The 24,053-nt window shown below is 36.9% G+C and overlaps 1 protein-coding gene across 1 annotated transcript in view; it reads left to right on the top strand.

Annotated features, from left to right (window-relative positions):
- LOC115621505 (headcase protein) overlaps window positions 1–24,053 on the top strand; it is a 173,109-nt gene that overhangs the window by 52,878 nt on the left and 96,178 nt on the right. The window contains exon 2 of the mRNA XM_030515174.1: window positions 16,358–16,454. Within this exon, the coding sequence (XP_030371034.1) occupies window positions 16,358–16,454 (97 nt within the window). The remainder of the gene's footprint in view (window positions 1–16,357; window positions 16,455–24,053) is intronic.

Raw genomic sequence — 24,053 nt, forward strand, 5'->3', positions numbered from 1 at the left:
AAGCCACTCATAGTTTCACATTACACAAAAATCGCGTTGGAAAATGTTTTAAATAAACGTCATTAATCAATTTGTGTAGTTCGATGCCAAAGCAACAGCAGCGCCAGTAGCCGTTTATGCCTACAAGTATATATTACACACAGTGTTGTTGAAAAGTACTCGGCAAGGATTGTTTTTGTCAAAAAATGAACGTAGCTTGAATATAGAACGTTTGTCTTTAACGAAATAATTATGTTGAAATAAAGAAAGGCAGGAAAACCCCCAAAAATCAGGCCACAAGAAAAACTGGAAACACATTTTATTTTGCTTTCTTGCTTAGTGCACAAGATGTAACAAGTTTGAAGTAAAAGGAATAAAAAATGCCGATTTGTATGCAAACATTTCAGCCCATTTTTCCTCATTTGGAGATCGAATTTTCCTACACTGTGTAAAAAATCGGTGACTCTATTTCAGCTCTCTTGCTCTTACCAGCTAGTTAGAATTAGCTGATTAATAAAACTTAATAAGTCCAAAACAGTTTATTTTACTTAAAATATTGAAAGGATACAGATGATATTATTTTTAAGAGTTATCTGGTTCCTACACCTTTTAATTAACGCTTCTGTTTGACTGTGTGATCGAGTGACCAATCAGTTCAGGGGTGCACTACGACAATCAGGAATACAGTCTATCTGGCTTCCACTTTTGTTTTATCTTTAGTAACATTTTTGAAGTTACAAACATGACAACATCTTATGTCAAGCTTCAGTTTAAAGATTAAGAAAAGGCATACTATTACTTTGAGGTCAATTGGCTAATGAAATGGCTTTGTAAAATGTATTCCAATTTTATTTGCATTATTTTAACTCGCACTGTAGATACAAAGATAATGCCGCCTAAATTATATCACAACTACAGCATCTACATACAAAGCAGCGCTGAATATATTGTATAGAAATATCAAATTACACATATATATTTTGTAATATGTAGTTATGTATGAAAATGCATTTTGTGCCAATTTTCTGGTCGCCTCTCGCTCGCCGCCACTCCATTCACTGTTGGGCTGCGTGTTGCAGCGCCGTTAATTTAAATGCCAGTTTTGTGGCTGGCGATAAGCCAAATTCGATTTGGTTTAAATAAATTTTTGAGTCATTGACCAGTGCGTAACTTGTTTTAGTCACAGTTTATCGACATTCGCGATGCTCGCCAGTCCCCGTCTGCGTCCCCGTCTGCGTCCCCGTCCCCCTACTCCAACCTCAACCTCTTTCCACTCTCTTTTTCTACTTAACATAGATAATTGCCAGCAGTTGTTGCTGTTGTTGCTGCTTTTGTTGCTGCTGATAAGCATCACAATATTTTGTATGCAGCTTACAAATCGAATCAGCATGCGGGTTACATTTTTTTTGGGCAGCACATGACGTTCGGGCCGCACCCACAATTGCAAACGCATATGCGATTGCACACTAGCCAGAAAATGAAAGTGTATGTATTTTGCATTGTTTTGTGAAAGAAATTAAATTGTGATTTACCGCAGGAACTTTTTCTGGTTTTGCTGTTGCTTTTGCTTTTGAACAAACTTTGCCATTTGTGTGCAACACTGCCGCTATCGGCTGCACTTGCATTGATTTATTTTTGGACAAGTTGCTTTTTCCATTCCACTGTACCCTTTAATCTTGAAATGGGTGAGAGGGTATGTTGACTTGCATAAAAGCAACCAACCTTCTCATTTGTCTCCAACAATATAAACTGTCTATCACATTCTTCATATAAGTCTTTTGTGTAATGTTCAAATTAATTTCAATCAACAGCTGCTTAATTAAATTAAATGTTATTAAATGATGATTTACATCTACAAACTAATAAAGTTTAGGCTTTAAACTTATTTGCATCATCATTGAATATTTCGAAATAATCTGGCTTTCTAAATAATAGTACCACCATCAGAAGACTAAAGAGTCTTTGCACGTTTGAACCTGCCCTTCTGAACATTAAACTAACTATCTAAATTTGTAAAAAATAAAATAAAAAAACTACTGTGTTTAATAATCTATTAAACATAATTTCTAAGGGAAAGGTAGTCTTAATTTTTTAAATTGTCAATTGTCTTTATTGTTGAAATTGTCAAGCTATTCTTTAACAAATTTTATATAAAGAACATGGAATAAATCGTCCAACACTCCAATCAAAAAAGTTGTCAAATAAAAATAAAAACAAATTTATTTATCAAACAAAATTGATTTAAACAAATTAAAACCAATTAGACTTTTAGATTGTTGATTAGAAAAATGTTTACAAGAAACTTTAATGTGGTCATGAACTTAGTAAAAACTCAGAAAATCTTCTTTTTCGTAGAGCATGCCAAAGTCTACTGGATTATTTGTCCGCTTTATCGGTTTCATTTTAGTTATGATTGTGACCACAAATTGCTTGGCCTGTTGGGAAGGGAGGGGCGGGGCGGGGTCCGAGATGCTGTTAGCTGGGCGTGCCGAGCCTACAACTACTGTGCAGGCAAAGTTCAACGATGCCTGTGGCATGAAAAATGATGGCAGAAGTCAAGACAAGCGCTCGCTCGAACAAACGAAACGAATTGCGGTGCCAAATTTAATCAATAATAATAGTAGCAACAACAACAACAATAACAATAAAATGTGGCCAAAGATGCAATTGCAAAATATTTAAAATTGAATTTCTGTGTTTGGCCAAGAGATGCCAATGGGGGGATTAATACTATATGGCAATCATTTTTGGTTGGGGCAGTCTCTTCGATGCGATGTCGGCGGCGTCAAAAATTTATGTGAAAAACGTGAGCGGCTGCAATGCACGAAAATTGTGTACGTCGTCTAGTATTTATACATATGTATATATGCTTAATACTCTTCATATTTATTTCTTTATTTCGACTTTTCATACACATCTGTTATTTGAGTTCGTATTTGTATTTATATCGCATGCGGCTTAAGGCGCCTGCAATGCGACGTGTAATTTATTGTGAGGTGTGGCCGACGACAACAGAAGCAATAAAATTATCACAGTTTGAATCTCTTATGACAATTTAAAAAGCATCGACTAGTATTGGCTATCAAATGGCAACTGCCGCCTCTAGTTGTAATCATTTTTGTTGACATTTAACAAAATACACTTTAAATGCACTGCTTGGTCTTTGCTCCCATTTATGTATATGTACATACTATATTTCATCCAGCCCCAAGCGGAAGCACATATGAAGCGACGTTCATAAATTTGCATTTTGCATTCAACTTGAAGAAATAAAAAAAGAATTAGAGAGAAAAATGAATTTGCGTGTGCCAGAAATGTTGTGCTCCTAAATATATAATATTATGCATTAATGAACATTTTAAAACTTGTTTCAACAAAATTATCGAGTAAAATAAACAAACAGTGGTCGAAATTGTAGCACAAGCAGCTGTATATGTTTTAAAAATTAAAATAATAATATATCTCAAGATGATAATAATTTCAAATGTTAGTTGTACTTGTTGCTGCAAAGATAATAATTATATTATAAGGAAAGGTGATTTAAATACAAATAAGATACAAGATTTGAAAATATTTGTATATTTATGTGCCAGTAGTTCGCTCAATTCGACCACTGTGGATCAGTATGGGAAGCAAATTGAGAATAAGGCTGTTTGAAAACGCTTTTTGACATTGACAGCGAAGTGAGACGAGCCACTAATGACAAAGATGTTCATTTGAAATGTTATTTTTGTAATAAATTTATTAATTTTTCTCGTTTTTTCTTCTTCTTCACGTAATATATTACACTTTTAACACATTCGGAGCGACTGTTTTGCATAAATTAAACTAATTGGCAGCAAAAGCAAAAAAAAAAAAAAATGATCACATGCTGCTTAGCGAGTTATGCAAAAATATAAAAATAATAACACAAAAGCTTACTCGATGTTACTTGATGTTGATGAAATATAAATAAATGTTGAGCAGTTCGTTAAAAGACAGAACAAAGGCGAATTGCATAGATTTATTGAAATTGTATTATTATTAAGCTATTATATTAAAACACTATATATATATAGATTATTATGGAACCATTTGGGGAAATTAGCTGCATAGTTGAATAACTCCTATCCTTTCCAGCTGTCGTATACAAGGCGTTCATACAGACAGACTTTTGGGCAGATGGACAAACAGTAGTGTGACTGGAAAAGCTAAACATTTCATGTGCCTTCCAATTGCCATTTGATACAGAGAACAAAATAAACCCCATCATACACCTTGTTGCCTCACATCCAATTGGTACGCATACATAGTTGTAGTAGAAATGTTGATGTGATTGCTAACTAATTTATCAATTAATATTGTTATTAAAGCGAAATAAGGTAGCTCCTGGTTTGTCGATATGATGGATAGTTGGGTGACTCCTAGCTCTTTTAGTTTGCGTATACAAGGCGTTCATACAGACAAACTGCTGGTCAGACTGCAAAAGCTATGCAGACAAGTGTACTGTTACGCCCTCTTACATTTTTTGGCTACAGGGAGCAAAATAAACTCAATCATACGCCCTGTTGGCCCACAATTCCAATTGCTATTCATACACAGTTGTAGTAGCAATGTTGTTGCTGTTGCTATTGGTGTTGTGCTTGCCATGTTGTAATCGCTAGCATTAAATTGAAACATTTCACATTTTTAATTTGTACGTGATAGGGCAAATAGTTGCCACTTGCTGTTGCCACGTTGTCTGCGCTTCGTTGGCAGCTCCCCTGCCCCTACCCCGTACCCCTCTATCCATTTGTACCCATTTGCTCGCATTTGTTGGTTGTGTCTTGCTTTTTTTTTGTTGTTTGTGCACAGGAATTATGCAGAAAACAAATCCGCATGAATTGAAGTCGCAATTGTTTGAATGTATGTAGTTTGCTTGCCTCGTTGTGTTGCATGCTTCCTAACGTGGTGGCAGACAAATCGCATCGACTCCGACCCCGACTCGCTGGCCCACTTGCGTCTGACTATCTGGCTGGATTTCTATCTGGCGCACTTAGCACGTGATTGAAAATTGCAACGGAATGAAGTGATTTGGAGCAGTTGATGAAGCAGCAACGATGTGCCATGCTTGGGCCCTTAAGCCATTGATGAACGACGAAGGGGGTATGGGGAGCAGGTAGAGCGTTGATGTTGCTGCACTTTTGCTTTTAATTTAATTGAATTCAATTTACAATTTAGTTTGTCTTGGCTATAACAACAGCGACAACGGAAATTTCTGTGCCAATTGCTTAACTAAACAAGTAGAGACAAAAATCTCAAATATTTGCGACAAATATGAGAAAAAAAAAGAACAAAAATTTAGCTTTTTTCTCTCTTCCCATTGTTTTTTCTAACCATTAAAAACAAATTTACAAATTAGTGTTAAATTATAGTTGGGGAACAAAAAGCCAAGTACGCAGACATGAGTAAATAATGAAGTCTTCGACACACAAAGGCGATAATACAAAACATGCCCGGCAGTTCTAGAGCTGTGAACACTTTTCTCGTTTTTCAAATTTTCTGGTGTTTATACCCTGTACCCAAAGGGTAAAAGGTTATATTAGTTTTGTGCGAGTGCACATGGAACACACAGAAGGAGGTGTGGCAGACCCCACAAAGTATATACATATATTCTTGATCAGCATGACAAGCCGAGTCGATATAACCTGACTATGAACTAAAAATTTGGTAGTCACATCTAATTAGTAATTATATATCCGTATACCAAGTTTAATTATGATAGGTTGATCAGAATGAAAGTTCTAGCCATATAACCAGGCCCAGGGTATTGAAGAGGTGAGCCTGCTCGACTTTAGCATTCCTTTCTTGTTTTTATTAATTTAGAAATTCTTTTAATGTTAACGAATCATATGATATTAGAGTTCTCTTTAACATTTCGCTTCCCTCGATGGTAAATGGAGCTATTCGCTCACAACAAAAATAATTGAATTATTAAACGAAAATAATAATAAACAGAAATGTGTGTTATCGGTCAGTCGTGCCTTAAAACGAAATTACCCTTTTCTGTACTAAATCGAGGGGGCAGATATTTTTTATGTTTATGATACCAATAACTGCGAATAGTCAATGGAACTACTAGCTCTGGACTAGTTGAGTGTTTTGAACTGCTGGGTAGTCAGAACACACGTAACAAGTTGTACATAAATTTCGAACAACCAGCAACGACAGTTAGACCATCCATTCAGCCAAGCAGTCAGTCAGTTAGGCCGACTGTTTGTTGTTAACATTCTCACAAGGTCAAAGTCAGCTGCTTGGAACCACAAAAAAAAAAGAGATAGAAGAAGAAGAAGCAGGAAAAAACGACAAACCAAAACACACACACACACACATACTCATACAAAAAAAGACCCAAAAATGATAAAGCTTTTAACAGCATGGCCAAAACCAAAAACAAAAAAACAAAAAAAATGAAGCTATATACAAATATATACATACTATATATTCTAATTCTACAATTGCCTGACTTTTTGGCAACTTGAAAGCGGGCAAGTCAATTTGACAGACACCCGGCCGACTGACTTGTGACGGAAATGCTGCCTATAAATTATGGGGTAGACGACGCCGCAGATGGGGGAGGAGGGAAAAATTGGAGGCAACTGTGTGTGGCGCACAGCTGGCGCTCGAATTTGGCTTTGCTGGCATTGTTATTGTTTTAATGTTATTGTTGTTTGCTGATTGCGCGCAATAACGCGGGTGTTTGGCATTTAAATGGTGTGTGTGTTGTTCTGTATTAACATATAAAGAATATAAATTAAAACAACATTTTGAACATTTTTAATTAGCAGCGTCGCCTCTTGGCCACTTTTGCACGTGTTCCCAAATGCAGCTGCGTGCTCGACTGCCTCTCGAGACGCTTCTTGATCAAAAATAAAGCACACACAAGTAATATAAAACGCTGTTGCTATTGGTTATTAAAATTCATTAGCCGTGCTTTTGGCATTTTCATTAATAAACAATAAAAGTTATGGGGGCGCAAAAAATTGCTTGACCATTTTTATTAATGCCCATTAGTTTATGAGCCAACAAATTGCCTTAAGTGCTCGCCTCTCGCTCTCTCTTTCTCTCTTACTCTCCTTCTCTTTCTCAATTTAGAAATATATATAATTGCCAACAAGAAAAGAGGCCAACAGTATTGGCATTAGATAGTGTTTCACACGACGCCGAAAGGGCAGCAACTACAATGGTTACTACAGATAGACAATAATAATAATAGTGACCGATTGTTCGCCCTTTAGGGGCTTGGCGCACGTGGCGTATGCGTAACAACAAAATAAAATGCATTCAATGCAGCGACGAGCCTTAATTTCTGCCCAGGGGCATAGGTCAGTTGCCAATTTATAGTTTAATTTTTGTGGGAAAATTGTGGGATTAAAACTATAAAACCAATCAATAAGTTGAGCGCATAGATTTGCAAATAATACATAATAATAATACAACACTATAGGGCAGGCATTTAAAGTACACAAATGTTGGTAAATCAAATAAATGGAAAAAGCATTAATAACTTTTAAATATAATAAAAAATAAAGTTAAGTTGCTTTGTACACTCAAATAAATACAAAAAAGTTAAACAATAAAGAGGTTTATTGAAAATACATTGCATAGTTTGTATTTAAACAAGCAGTAAATAATTAGAAAATGTATTAATAATATCAAACTATAATACGAAGTATAATTAAATGCATGAAAAAATAAATAAAACGCGTTTACAAAAACTTGAATTAAAAAAATGTTCAAGTATGAATTATCTCCATTTCAAAAATAATACCGCACTGACCCAAATCCTCATCATTATTTACTTTTTCCAAACATAAACAAGGAATGCAGAGAAGTGTTTTTTTTTTTTTTTTTTTTTTTTCATTTAAGACTGAATAACATGGACTATAAATAACAAATGAATCTTTAAATAATAAAATAACATAACATTGGCAGAAATTAGGTCGTAAACTCTCGAAAGTTGGACTGCTGGCGAAAAATAACCCTCCCCAATTGTTACAAATTAATTTTAGTTTGAATTTGTACTGGTTTTAATTTGAATTTGAAAGTACTTGCCGATTAGTTGTTTATGAAACTCTGTAATATTCGATCATTAGTTTAGAATTAATTATCGAACTATCGCGTCAGTATTCAAGACGAAGGGAAAGGATTGGTATGTAAGCGCGTAAAAATATATAATTTGTAAAACAAAACTACTTTATAGATAATAAAACACCACCACAACCGCTCAAGATTTTCATTATAATTGCCAAGTGAAGTTGGGTTGGTTGTCGTTTTGCTATTCACGGACCCTTTGGAGAGTGCTCAACATTTTTTATTATCAATCGCCGCCATCTTGGGAGACGCCGATCTAGTGCACCTGTCGCCGCGCTGTTTGGAGTTTGTTTTTTGGGCATTGTCTGCCGCCCAGTATTGGACTAATTCAGGAATGTGCATCGCCGCCGCACGATTAAGGAAACCTGAAGAAGTCACGTAAATATCGGAGTCTACCAAATATATCTACGTGCACAGTGAATTGCCTGCCGCACAGTGGTGGATATATAAGCAGTGGTGAAAAAGTTTTGTGCATTGCCCGCCGCACATCGACTCTTATGCCAAGAGTCAGTCATCGAACAACTAAAGGAAAGCCGCCAGTCCGTTTAGGACTTGAAAACAACATGTCTCAAAGGTCAGACAATGAAGATGAGCTCGACGCTACCGTGGTTGCCCCCTGCAAGGTTGAGCAACTACAGCAAAAGGTTCTGGACTTGGAAAAGAAGTTCACAGAGGTGCTCAAGCGTAATGATGAGTTGAGTAAGTCCCTAGAAGAAAAACTGAACCGTAATGATGCCGAAAGTAAAGGTATGTTTCAAAATGTAATGCCCTTAGTAGATCATAACATTTTCCCAGAAAAGCAATTAAAAAGCCAGCAGCATGTAGTTAGAAATAACGAACCATATAATACCATTACAATGCCGCCGCCGCCAAAACAAAATGCTATGCCGCCACCGTCAGATTATACGCCTCTACAAGCAACGAATTTTTTGCCGCATTCGTTGCAACCTGTCCCTCATATCCCGCCGAGGTCTCCGTATACATCTTCGTCATCACAGAATAATAATTATGAACACAACTCACACAGTCAACCTTACTTACGTAAACTACAGGATTTGCCTGAGTTTTCTGGAACACCAGAACAGTGGCCTATGTTTTACGTAGCCTATAAAGAAACATCGAAAGCATACAAATACACTAATTTGGAAAACTTGACGCGCCTTCAAAAAGCTCTTGTAGGTGCTGCCCGGAATATAGTTTCGTCTTTGCTTATACACTCTGAGAATGTCGAAATCGTTATTGCCACTTTGAATCAGTATTATGGTCGCCCTGAAATTTTAATCCGAAGCCAAATTGCCAAAGTTCGTGCCTTTCCGACAGTAAAATATAATAAAATAAATGACTTAATTGAATTTAGTGTATTAGCCGCGAACTTGACAGCATTTTTAGAAAATTGTAATGCTATGCCGCATTTAAGTAATCCAACTCTCATTGACGAGTTGGTTAGTAAACTGCCTATGTCTAAAAGAGAGGAGTGGGCAAAATATACGACAGAAAAAGGATTGATATACCCAACAGTAAGGAATTTCTCAGATTGGCTGCAACAAGTTGCGAAATACTTAACAATTGCATTAGAAGCAACAACCGTCAAAGTTCAAACGAATGAATTGCGAGAGAAAAGACCTGAACCAAAGCAAACATTCACTTTATATGAAAATAACACGAAGTCTCAAAAGTGTCTCCTATGTAACGCCGAGCATCAACTCTATAAATGTAATGTCTTTCGCCAAAAAGAATTGGCCGATAGATGGGAATTTGTCAAAAAGAACCGATTGTGCTTTTGTTGCCTAAGTCTAGGCCACTCACTACAAAATTGTTCACGCCGAAGAGATTGTAATATCGACTCTTGTACTAAACCACATAATCGTTTGCTACATTATAACGCCGCGATGCAAGGTAAAAGGAAAATACATCCTACAACTATATCCGAGGAACCAAAATCAGAAGCCAGTGTTGTTATTACAACGGTCGTCGAAAAAGACTTGCCCGATAAAACGCTTCTTAAGTTTCTGCCTGTAAGTGTTTCGGGTCCAAAAGGTACATGCGAAATTATTGCATTCATTGATGAAGGATCAACTATTTCCCTGATTGAGAATGACGTCGCTAAATTAATAGGAGCTAAAGGAAATAAAAGCCTAATGACGCTAAAGTGGATTGGTGACAAATCCGTAAGCGAAATGTCGGAACAAGTTAATATAGAAATCAGAGGTATAAGCTGTGGGCCTATATCCTACAACTTGAAAAATGTTCGCACAATAAACAATTTGCTTTTGCCAAAACAGAGCCTGAACTTAAATAAATTTTACTCTCATTTCTTATCTTTGAGAAACTTACCAATTGAGAATTACACTGACGCCGCCCCTAAAATGTTAATTGGAATGCCACATACAACGTTGATAAGGCCGGAGAAGGTCATAAATCTTAATAACAATTTTGCCGTACACAAAACAAAACTGGGCTGGACACTTTTTGGTTCTAACGAATCAAAAGGTGGAGAAATCGTATGCCACTTAGTAAACGAAAATGACATTTCTACAGAGCTGCAAGAACTGATGAACGAATACTTGAATATAGAAAGCTTTGGGGTAAAATCGTTTAAGCCCGTTAAATCTAATGCTGATATTAGAGCCGAAGAAATTTTAGAAGTTACAACGAAGAAAATAGAAAATTACTATGAAACCGGATTATTATGGAAAGAAGATAATATTGAAATGCCAAACAACTATGAGATGGCATTGAAGCGCCTAGAAGCTATGGAAAAGAAAATGAATAATGACAATGCGCTTAAGAAGTGGTACACGGAAAAGATATCGGACTACTTGAAAAAAGGATATGTACGCAAGCTTTTACCAGAAGAAGAAAGACAAAGAGGACACAGAACATGGTACCTTCCACATTTTGCCGTCTGCAACGCAAATAAAAACAACAAGCTTCGTCTCGTGTTTGACGCCGCTGCTATGATGAATGGAGTGTCTCTTAATACGAACTTAATGAAAGGACCAGACGCTTACCAACCCGTACCGTTACCAACAATTTTAATGAAATTTCGCGAAGGAAGCATTGGCATATGTGGAGACATCAAGGAGATGTTCCATCAGATCGCCATTCGAAAAAAGGACCAGGATTCGCAAAGATTTCTGTGGAGAGATAGTAATGTCAGCACACCTAGCACATACGTTATGCAAGTAATGATTTTTGGATCAGCCAGTTCGCCTTGTTCAGCGCAGTATGTTAAAAACACAAATGCCAAAACCTATTTAGATAAAAACAGTAGAGCCGTGCAAGCCATAATAGAACGCCATTATGTTGATGACTATGTTGATAGCTTTAGTAATATACATGAAGCTTATTCCGTTGTAAAAAAGGTTATTGAAATTCACGAAAATGCTAACTTCGAGCTTCGTGGTTTCGTTTCAAACTCAGAACAATTAATGCATTTGTTAAATAACAAAAATATACCACAGCTAGCAAACCTAACAGACCTTAATCAATGTAAGCCAATTACTGAAAAGATTTTGGGCTTACACTGGAATGCAAAAGACGATATATTTTGCTTTGTTCTTAAATTTAACAAAATACCCGAATCAGTCGTTAAAATGAAATCATATCCCACAAAGAGACAGGTACTGTCTATTATTATGTCTATTTTTGACCCATTTGGATTTATCGCACACTATGTTATAAAAGGAAAATTACTTATACAAGAGCTGTGGCGCTCTAAGACGCAGTGGGACCAGGTTATACCCGATCAACTAAAAAATTTATGGAATAATTGGTATACAATGATTAACGTAGTAAACTCAATACGAATACCCAGATGTTATCACTCGAAGTTTTTGGAAAATAATTGCATAATACAACTGCATATTTTTGTTGACGCCAGCGAAGAAGCCTATGCCGCCGTTGCTTACTGGAGGATTGAATATTGTGACGAAGTAACAGTTGCCTTCGTTTTAGGTAAAGCAAACTGTAGCCCTTTAAAGCAGCTATCTATTCCTCGATTAGAACTTCAGGCAGCCGTATTGGGAGTTCGCCTTAAAGATGCTATTGTCAACAGCCACGACATAAAACCAGACGAAGTCTTTTTATGGTCCGATTCAAAAACAGTTATCAATTGGATTCAGTCAGACAGCCGCCGTTATAAACAATTTGTCGCTCATCGCATATCAGAAATATTGGACAGCACTGAAGCACGCCAATGGAAATGGATACCTGGATCGCAAAACCCTGCTGATGTTGCCACTCGTATGGACTCGAATGTAAAATCAAAGAAATGGCTAGAAGGACCTTTATTCCTAAGAAACGACAGCGAAAGATGGCCTGTTTTAAACGAGAACATAAAGCAGTACGATCAACAAAATGAACAACGAATAAAATTCTTGTTTTCGACCGTAGAAGAGAATGGTCCAATATTTAGTTTAATTGAAAAAACATCTAAATACGAAAAGCTAATAAGAGTGTACGCCTATGTTCTTAGAGTCGTGGACACGTTCAAAAACAGAATTGGAAAAACTTCAGCATGTCTTCAGACATCGTTGATATTATCAGCAAGAGAATTACACCTTTCTGAAAAGCTTTTATGCCGCCTGGTTCAGCGTCATTGTTTCAGAGCCGAAGTAGCCGCACTTCAGAACGGACAATCCGTACCAAAAGCCAGTAAAATAGTTTGCCTAACCCCAGTAATGGACGAAGATGGAGTTATGCGTGTATCCGGTCGAATTAACAATGCCAACTGCGTGGATGACAATGTAAAAAGACCTTTGATATTGCCAAAGAATCATAAGTTGACATATTTAATTGCACAGCACTTTCACGAACAATGTAAGCATCAGAATATGGAAACTATAATATCAAATATAAGAACAAAATTTTGGATACCATCTGTTAGAGCCTTGGTCAATAAAGTAAAGTCAAGTTGCCAAGTTTGCAAAAATACGTACATATGTCCGAAGCCACCATTGATGGGTCAGCTGCCCATAGATCGACTTTCACCATATGTAAGAGCCTTTACGTATACTGGATTAGATTATTTTGGTCCTTTGTTGGTTGCTATTGGAAGACGTCAAGAGAAACGCTGGGTTGCTTTGTTCACCTGTATGACCACTAGAGCAATACATTTGGAACTCGCTAAGGATCTCTCATCGGACTCTGCTATTATTTGTTTGCAAAATTTTTGTTGCCGCAGAGGCTTACCGCAGAAAATTAGAAGCGACCAGGGAACAAACTTTATTGGTGCAAGCAAAATACACTGGATTGAAGCCGTGAATGGGATGTCATCAGAGTGTGGCCGGCGCGGCATTGAATGGGAGTTTAATTCACCTGGTAATCCTGCTGCTGGCGGTGCTTGGGAGCGCATGGTGCGCAGTGTTAAAAGGGTACTAGCATTTACATTGAAACAAAAGGTACCGCAAGTTGAGACTTTGCAGAGCTTATTAATAGAAGCTGAAAACTTGATTAATTCTCGGCCATTAACACATATTCCTATTGAAGATTCCGAAGCAGAACCTCTCACTCCTAATCATTTTTTAATTGGTTGCCCTAACCTAATTCAAACGCCGCATATTGACGAGCGGCAATGCTTGAGAAAACAATGGCAAATACGACAACAGCTGAAACAGACATTTTGGAAGCGATGGATTTTAGAATACCTGCCAACATTGACTCGCCGAACCAAGTGGTTTCAACGCGTGGAACCAATTAAAGTTGGAGACATCGTAATCATCTGCGATGAGTCTGAAAGCCGAAGCCAGTGGAAGCGAGGTAGAGTAACTGCAGTGCAACTAGCTCGAGATGGACAAGTACGCAGCGCTTCAGTGAAGACGGGAACTACAACGCTTCAAAGACCAGCATCTAAGCTGGCAGTCCTCGACGTTTTTGGTGAATCTCCGGCTCCGCCTTTGTCGATTCACGGGGGCCGGAATGTTACAAATTAATTTTAGTTTGAATTTGTACTGGTTTTAATTTGAATTTGAAAGTACTTGCCGATTAGTTGTTTATGAAACTCTGTAATATTCGATCATTAGTTTAGAATTAATTATCGAACTATCGCGTCAGTATTCAAGACGAAGGGAAAGGATTGGTATGTAAGCGCGTAAAAATATATAATTTGTAAAACAAAACTACTTTATAGATAATAAAACACCACCACAACCGCTCAAGATTTTCATTATAATTGCCAAGTGAAGTTGGGTTGGTTGTCGTTTTGCTATTCACGGACCCTTTGGAGAGTGCTCAACACCAATATTATTTTCCAATTGACTGCCAACATCTTATTGCCGCGTTGCTCGCTGCATTGTAAAGGGTTTAAAAATAAATAATACACTTGCTGATTAGAGCGTATGACTAATTCCGTTGCTGTTGCTGCCAACGTCAGTGAAATATCGACTTGGAGTGAGAGGGGCAGAGGGGGCAGAGGGAGACAGAGAGCCATGCGGTCTGCTTTTAAAATTTAGCAGCGGTTTCTGGTTACGTAATGCCAGTGATCGTGACAATAATGGGGTGAGGTATACGAGTACACATATATGTATAGTACATATGTATGTACGTAGGTAGGTGGTGGCAGCAAGGGGCGTGCTTGAAACGAGGTGTAAATAAATGAAACGCTTCTAAGTATTATAAAATTTCGCAAAAAGCACAAAGCAAAACAAAACCGAAAAATGGAAAAATGAACACAAACAAGAGAAGAGAACAGCGATAAGCGAACGGCATGAGAACACTTACAATTTGAAAAGGGTACATAAGTTAGTTGTTTATGTTTGCAGCAGCGTCGAAATAAATAATAACATGAAAAAGTTTAGGGTAGTCCGATTTAAAGTCTATTTTTTGGGTGCAAGCCACATACTTGTACATACTACCATATATGAGAATGAAAGTGGTTGCCTAATTTTAAAATATTGCGTTCTCCCAAGTTCTGCTAGTTCTTCACTGCTTTATACTAAAGTGTGTTTATTTTGAAATCGCTTCGCTGTGCGGCTGGCTGGCCGCCTAGCTGTCAGAGATAGAAATGAAAAATAGTTTTGCGTACATCTGCACTCGCTGAACTGCTGTTGTTCGAGCTAAGCAGCTCTATATTTGAAGATATTTGTTGGCCACTTTTGTTGCCAATTGCTTTAAAATGCTTGCAAAATCTTAAGGAGAAAAAAAAAAAAAAATGCAAATACAAATTAAAATCTATTCAATGTCAAGGTCAACAGCGGCAGCGGCAGCGTAAAATATAACAACAATTTCGATTGTTGTTATCGTCGTCGGCGTTTCTTTCGCCCGCTTGTTTTGTTCAGCTTTACTCTGTTTGCCCATATTGTTGTTTTTGTTTTGTTATTTGTTTTTTCTTTTTTTTTTTGTGTCTTTTTTTTTTGTATTTATTTATTGTGTTGATAACTTTATTTGCTTTGCTGTGCAAATAATATGACTGGCATTAAAAAAAGGAATACTTAAAAAACATTCTTTAACACCTCGTGTGGGGGCAAAAAAAATAGTATACATAAATGTAATTGTTATTATAAATGTGGCATAGTTTAATTTAAGTTTTTTCTTAAATAGCATTCTTTATATATAGTATTGGTATAGGTACATACATATAGTACAATTCATAGTATTTACATTTGCAATATTATCCCTGGAATATAATTTTATTAAATTGCTAAACAGATTGTGCAAAAAACATTGACATGCGATAAAAAAGTTATCACGATCGTTATTACTAATCTGTCAACAATTTCAATTAGCAGTTAAATTGATTTAATCATTGCTTAAATATTTGCCATTATGTTAGTGTGTGCTTGGGCAAAGCTACATAAAAGTCACGTAAATGAAAAGTTGCTATACTTTATTATTTATCTATTGTATTCGCCTAAGAAATGGGTGGGGTGGTGTGGCTTTTGAGTATACGAGTATCGGCGGAAACGTGTGCCATGCGGCAAAAGGAAAATTGCATCCACATATACATACATATACTCTCACATAGGTACATATATACATAAATATACTTATGTGAGATATTACTGAAGTATGCAATTTCCGTTCACTTGGCAGCTGTCAACATCGTCTCTTGCCACGTTATGCAATGTTCTTTCTTCATTTTTTTCACGCACAACCACTCCAATGCAATGCTTTGAGATGCTGTCATAGCATATATATATTTCATCTATATACTTATGCATATAAATTGTATATACTATGTATTTACTTTGTGCATCATTGCAGCAATGATATACTGATATATGCTCGTACTTGTATTTATGCTTATTTTTCTCCCTTCTACTTGCAGCTCCACATCTGGTTGCAATGGCATCTTCGGACGTCGTAGAGATTTCGCAGAATTCAATGTTCTGCCAATGACGCGTTTGAATTCTTATCAAGTCAAGGTGAGTTTGGGTTATTGTTGTTGTTGTCAGTTACACATGCAAACGAGTTGTGGGTTATAAAATAAAAGTTATTATTTTAGTGAGTCATTATACTCTGTATTCTTTATGCAAATGCACTGCGAATAGGTTACACATATTTCAGGGCTTACTAATAATTTATCATTTGCAAGTGCTTGGGATGCCTTGACTTTTTTTATTTTCACAAACATGACAGACCTAACTGTATCGTTGCAATACTACTTCTATCAGCAAATTTCTGTGAGTCAATTGATTTGAAATTGTGAACAGTACTAAATGAAATGATGTATCGGGGTAGTCTAAAAAATAAAATAAAGTCGTTTTGCATAGGGACTAAAAGAATTTAAATATCAAATTTGGCCAATGTGTTCTCAGCCGTTTTCGAAATCCAGGCGTTCATACAGACAGACGTACGAGCGTGTCTACATCGATGTGTCTTGTCATGTTTATTAGGAGGATATCTACTGTATGGGGTCGGAGGCGGTTCCTTTTGTCTGATGTTGTTGCACAAAACCCATAAACCCTTTTTACCCTTCGAGTACAGAGGATAGAACTTAATGCAATATCTTTTTTATATAAGCTGGTAGGGAGTGTAGTTAGAGTCCCTGTCAGTCAAAACTAACACAGACCTATTTCATGAACTCATAATTATTAATATACGTTGAAGATTCCAAACATTTACAATTTTGAATTTGTGAACTTGACAGCTTTTTCATACTCTTATGAGCTACATTTTCATTACATCAGCATTGCGGTGAACAGCAAACAGCTGAGCCAATCGGGAACAATCCGCATAACAGCTATAGCCACATACTATATGTATATATATATGTACAAGTATATAGAAAAAGAAGAAACTTCAACTATTTGCTCATTCATTGCATTCACCAGCAATTCATTCACAAACTGGCTATTCTGCTTGGCTATGAATTCCGAGAATCGAATCCAACATACACAAACATACACACAGCTAAGTGTATATATGTATGTACATATCCATATGTATAGTAGTATGATGATGATATTAAAACTGCCTGCTTGTCTTCTCAGCTCGCAATTGGATACGCTGCTGGGCGATTTGGTGGACTTGGGAACATTTTGTGGCATACGGTTATTCGGACATGGGGGCGACTTCAACTAACGTTGTTGTTGTTCCTTTTGTTGTTGTTGTTATGTTTGCATAGTGCGCAGATAACTTCCAGCTGTTGCGGCACAAAAACAAAAAACCAAATCAAAAAAAAAAAAAAAATCATAATAAGAAAATTCTTGGTAAGCAATGCATGCAACAAAATTGTTTGCCATTCGTCCCGTTTGTGGGTGTCACTTGATCAGTGAGTTGTGTAAGGCTGTGAGAAGGGCGGGGATGACAAGATGAAGGCATTATTTTCTTTATCGCTTATGTTTGTAATGCGAACGCGAGCGTGGTCTTATTTAATATTTGATTTTCAAGCTGAATGAGCAAACAGCTCAATAAATATTCAACTTGACGACGACGAGGACTATACATTGTTATGATTATGTTGCGCTTCGTTGTTGTTATTATTATTATTGTTGTTGTTGTTGTTCTTGTTTTTTGATGTAGTTGTAGTTACTGCGGTTGACTGCTGCTATTATTTCAAGCGGCTATTGAACTGCGCCTGCGGTTCGCTTGCCTGCCGCTGCAGACCAGACCGCACAAGTTGTGTTCAAGTGGCAATTAGCGAGCCAAGTCGAACCACACAAGCCGGGCCGGGCCGGGCCGGTCGGGCACTCGCTTCACTTTCAAAACCAAAGCAATTATAAAAAGTTTTTAAATACATACTCGCACATACATATGAGTATGCATATACGCGAACACGTACGTTGATCCTTTCAAATGGCACTCAACTTGGCCATATACATACACATACGCCATATAGTAGTAAATGCATATGTACATGTTTATCATGGCATGCTTATAATCTTGCATATAGTATGTGTAGCTAAGAAATCCTTGGAGTTTGTTTTGAATATTTCATAAGCAGCCTGGCAAAGGCACAGCCAGACAGCCGGGGCGTCGCAGGACAACAATAACAGCAATTGCATTTTGAGATAACATTAAGTGGAAAAAGTAGAACCGAGTCGAATAGCTAAGCAAAATATTTCTCCAGCTACTACCTGTCGCTTTTGCGAGGGCTCATCAAATAGTAAGCAATAAAAACTAATGCTATAAAATTTCAAATTAGGAATTGAAGATTAAAATAAACAAACTCATTAATTTTGTTAATAATGAAGAAAGTTAAAGGTTGTTTTTTACATTATATTTATTAATATCTGAATGAAATAGTTGTTTGTTTTTAATTATTGTTTTTTTTTTCCTATAAAATATACACTCTAAGTCCACTAACTTCTAATTTATCAGTTGCAATATTTCAATACAGATATTGTACTAAAATATGCTTTGAAAGTGAAGTTTAAGTGGGATTCAAAACTTGTTCAGATATGTTTTTTTTTTTTCAGAACTATTTTCAGAAGTAGGCGTGCCTCAAAGCATACTTGTGTATATCATTATGATATACGAGTGGAGTGGAAGGAACTTTGAAAGTATGAGAGATGGAATTAATCAAGATTAATCTTTTTATACCTGAATGACCGCATTATTGATATTCACACAACTTCCGAAATTTATGTTATTTATATTTCGTATAATTTCCCAATCAAAAGAAAGCAGTCTCTAATTTGAAAATCTGACCAAATCTGTCAGAAAACAAGTAATTTGAGTATCTCCTCTATTCTGTTCAGTTCTTCAACTCCTCGATCAACCCGCTTGCCACACACTCCAGCTTCCCACCTGCTTTGAATACATATCTTTTGTGTATTTGCAACTGTCTCTCATCGAAATCCCTCGGCCAACTTATGCGCTGTCTGCACGCAGGAGCCATTGTGTCTGTGCACTTGCCGTGCTGTGGATTTTTAGAAAAACTTTACAATTCAATTTTTTTTGGCAGTCTGCCCGTAATGCTGCTCCTAACTTCCTACTCCTCCTTCGCCTTAGCGTTGCATTTGCAATTGCATTTTCTATTGAATTTATAAATATTTAATGCCATTCAAAATGCCATGCAATCGCTCAAACCAACCAAAAAGCGAGAGAGTCCAAACAAAACGTTTGCGTATTAAATTTGTATAAAGTTTCCATGACTAACAGTCCAGGATTTGCCGTGCCAGTGTATGCGTGTATGTGTGCGTGTGTGGGTGTGTGTTGGGCGTGCGCCAAACTTTTTAAAGTGCCATAATAGTGTGTTCTCTTTTGCTTCGTTTTGCTACGCATTTAAAGGCTTTAAAGTTTGAAGCTGCTGTTGCAGACACGCCACAAAAGTTGCTCTCAAGTTTGAGGAATTTTTTGGGCAAAACTTGTACTAGACACTGTTTTTTTTTTTCTTTTCTTTTTTTAAGACAAGTTTGGCATTAGAAGCTGCTGCTCAAAAACTTTCCTTAATAACAATTGCAGAATAGCTGCGAGACTCTTACGAGTCGTCCAATCGGAATTGCAACAAGAACGCCCGGGGGGCTTAAAACTAAGTAAGCGACATATGTCTACCTCTTGCTTTTCTTTCAGCTCCTCTACCATTGTTTGCACTAAGGATTAAAATAATTAAACCGGTTGGCTTAGGATTCGATAATGCGCCCCTCTTCCGCTCGTTATAATTAACACAAGTCAACTTGTTACTCATTAAGCAATTTGCGCTACAATTCCCAAAAGGGTTGTTATAATTTTGTTGCTGCTGCTGTTGTTGTTGTTCTTGCATTTGTTAAGCCGCCTCGTTGATTTTTTAATCAGCATATCATTGACTGGCTGATGAAATGGCCGCAATTGCTGAGCCTTGACATCCCCTTGCCCTCGGCTGGATATTCAGCGTCGCGCCCATCATCTGTCAACATTTTAAGCATTTTTCGCTCAAGGGATTTAAAAAAACAATGATTTTTCTCCTTTTTTATGTTGAAAAAATATCTACAGAAACCAAATGGCAGTTATAATTAACAACATCGCGTTAAATTTCAGCAGGTCAGAAAGCGAGAGAGGGAGAGAAGGGCTTAAATATTGTTATCAAATACTAGGGTACAGTGTGAGAATGAGACCTTTTTGGAACTGTTTGTTATAGAGGAAGAAATTGTGCACCATTTCTTATATTAATGTAAATATGTATAGTGTATCAAGAATGTTCACCTTTGGAAAAACAATACCCATACATTTTAAATTTATAGTAAGGCTCCAGGTTAACTTGTTTCTACTTCTTCGAATCGGCCAGAGTTCGTTCCTACCTAGTTATTTTCTAGACAGCACATATCAGTTTTCCAATTGTTCTGTTTTTATTAATTTTTTTTTTTTACTTTTATTTTTGATTTTAAAAGTTATTTTTATTTTATTAATTTATTTATATCGCATAAGATACGACTATTCTTGACGTGCTCATTAAGGATGTTCTTTGTCTAAAATAGTTGTAAGCAACATTTCAAATATTCATCGAAAATGTAAACTTTATATTGAAGAATGTTACGAGAAACTTCTGCTTGAGTTTTCTTGCAACTATTTGAGAAAGCAATATATTTGAGATAGATATGCAAAATACTTTTCATTTTTCGGAGGAGTATTCGATGTATAGTGTTTTTTTTTTCAACTTTCTTAAAAGTACTCTCATCAATATCATCATTTATTTGACTTTAAACTGTAAGAATAATTGCCAATTGTTGTTGTTGCAATTCTTCTGAACTTCAGGGTTGAGACAACTTGTCTTTTGATACACCACTCATCAAAGATCGCTATTGTTTCCTCTTTTTTTTTTTTAGTACGCCAATCAATCTTTGTCGCTCTCATGCATCAACCCCAAAAATAAGAACAAATAACAAAGGAGTAAAGAAGAAAAAAAGAAACAAACCACACAACTTAAGTTTAAATAAGAAAATAAGTTTTATAAATGATTGATGACGCGCTCGCCCCGCTAAGCTGACTGCTCTGCTCGGTTGGCGGTGGTTGCTGTGTCGTCAAGTGTGGCGGAAATTTAAATAAATGTGTGTGTGTGTGTGTATTTGGCTCGTTAGTCAACAAATGTTTTATGTGATAGTTTTTTAATTACATACTGTTCAAAAAGAGTGCAAACATTTTTTAATTCGTTCTCTTTGGTTCTTTAAAGCAATTTCTTATTTTCTTTATTATTCTTTGGGCTCGCCACATGCCCGACATCCCACAACAATTTCCGTTCAGTCCAAAGTGCCAAATGCCTGGCAACTTCTCGAGGACTCCCAACTGTGCGAATTTTTTTCTTTTTATAAAAAAAACTTTGTCTAGCTGTGAGCTCTGAGCTGCACACAAAAAGTACCAACTGAGAGACAGTTGGGTGGTTGGGTGAAGGAGGGGAAGGGGGATAGAAACTCGCAGTTAGTTGACACTCCGTTTGTGGTTATATTCAGACAACGCTGTCGCCGCCGAGTGGTGACACTTTAGAGATTGATTGCTGCACTTTATGCCAAATGTCAGCGCGCGAGTGCGCAAAAAAATCCAGCATCCAAAAAAAGAGATAAGTGTGTATGCAAAATGCAGCAGCGCGCAAGAAAATCACAATCCGAATGCAAAAAATACACAAATTTTTACTTTCGTGTAGGCGCCAGTGGGAATAATTTATGCAATTTAAGGCACAAAATGTGTGCTGTCGACAAAATATGCATGCAGTGTACACTGCAATAAAAGTCGTACTCACTGTCTTATGTCTTTAAAATAACATAATTGATTTTGATTATTTATACGACAATCGTGGGTTTCTAACACACAGAAGGAGGTCTGATAGACAATATGTTAGAATATAAAAGTCGTGAAAGTTAGGTTCCGATTTAAGGCTTGAGACGTACATTCGTTGAAAATTAACTTTTTGTAATATTGGAGAAGATTACAGATATACATCTCTTCACATAATTATATATGTCATTGCAATTTAATGCTTAAATCTTAATTATTATAAAGGAAATCGGAGAAAACCCTAAAAAATATTCATTCTAAACTCTATTTTTCCCCCAAAAAATTATAAATTCCAGAATCTAATCATATTAAGAGTCAACATAGTTACATTTCTATTCATTTACATTTAGGAACTGCTTTTAACTTTTAAACAATTAAATAAAGATATTTAAAAAAAATGCTTTATAGAAGAACATGATGCTTACAAGGACATGTTTCTTTGACGATAAACATCATCCATCACAACTTTTTATTATGTTCAGTCCCTAATGTACTAGTGGTTGATAGCAGATGTAAATTCATAACAAGGGCTAGAAAAAAAGACGGGAAGGGGGTAAATCTGAATATATATTTCATATATTTCAAATTTGAAATTTGATTTTTGTTAACATTAGAAATATGATGATGTCTTAAATACTTGACCCCTGTCTCCCTCCATTGCTCTCCCTCCATTGCTCCGTATCATATTATTCCAAATGTGTTTTCGAGCAGTGTTGCCATCGAGATCTTTTATGCCTATACTCGTACTATATATATATTCCGTTGACTGTCTGTCATCCACTCACTCTTTATGGCCATATCATTCATTCGTCGTGCGGGTCTTTCACACAGGTTGACTGACACTTTGGGCGCTTTTCATCGTCGTTGTCATTGTCGCTGAAAATGAAAAAAAAGAAAAAAAAATTGTAGAAGAAGCAGAGAAATAACAAATGAAGAAACGAAACAAAACTCGGACACGCTTCGTCGCTTTGAATTCCATTTCATTTGCATTGCTGCAAATTTTTGCTTTTGGTGCCGCTTTGTGGCAAATTAAATTTATTAAAGCTGTTTGCCCAGCACCCGCCTGCCGCCCAACTCCAACCCCAGCCCCCCTCGCCTATTGTTGTTGCCAGTCAGACGCTTTTGGGCAACGTGTTTTCTTACATTCAGCTTGTTTTTTTTTGTATTTATGCAAAAGTTCTGTTCGTGCTCAGGTAAATTGCTGTGGGCCACATTGAAGTTGTGTCAAGTGGCGGCTGAGCAGCTGTTGGTGATGTTGATGCGTCGTCTGTCTGCCTCTCTGTCTGACTGTCGTTTGTTCGTTCGTTCGGCGGCGGTGGCGGCGGCAGTGGCGGGCACCTTAAACATGACATTTATTGTAACTGGCAACCGCCGCGTCGCATCAAACGCCCAGCCACAATAGCAGCAGCAACAATATTGTGGCACGTTGCCGTTGCCGTTGCTGCTGCTTGCCACTGCCACTGTCTTTGCTCTTGCTGCTGCTGTTGCTGTCAATTCAACATTTGATGTGCATTGTCGTGTGTGCATTTAAGTTGATAAGTGTGTATGAATGTGTGAGTACGTGTGTGTGCGTGTGTGTGTAGCCAGACGGCGCCAGCAGCATTGAAGTTGCAGTCATTGTCATGGCAACATGTTGCAACTGTTGTTGCTTGACAGACAGACAGACAGACAAACGGACGCACGTACAGACGGACAGATGTGCAAACAAACAACAAACGCACGGACAAACATAAATACATCACTTGTCCTTTGCATTTTCAACGCCCGTTCATAAACACAGCAATTGTCATTTATTTCAATTTTTGCCGCTTCAGCACACTCTGCTTTGCGATTCG

This window comes from Scaptodrosophila lebanonensis, unplaced genomic scaffold (assembly GCF_003285725.1).
Source record: "Scaptodrosophila lebanonensis strain 11010-0011.00,11010-0021.00 unplaced genomic scaffold, SlebRS2 tig00000024-arrow-pilon, whole genome shotgun sequence".
NCBI lineage: Eukaryota > Metazoa > Arthropoda > Insecta > Diptera > Drosophilidae > Scaptodrosophila > Scaptodrosophila lebanonensis.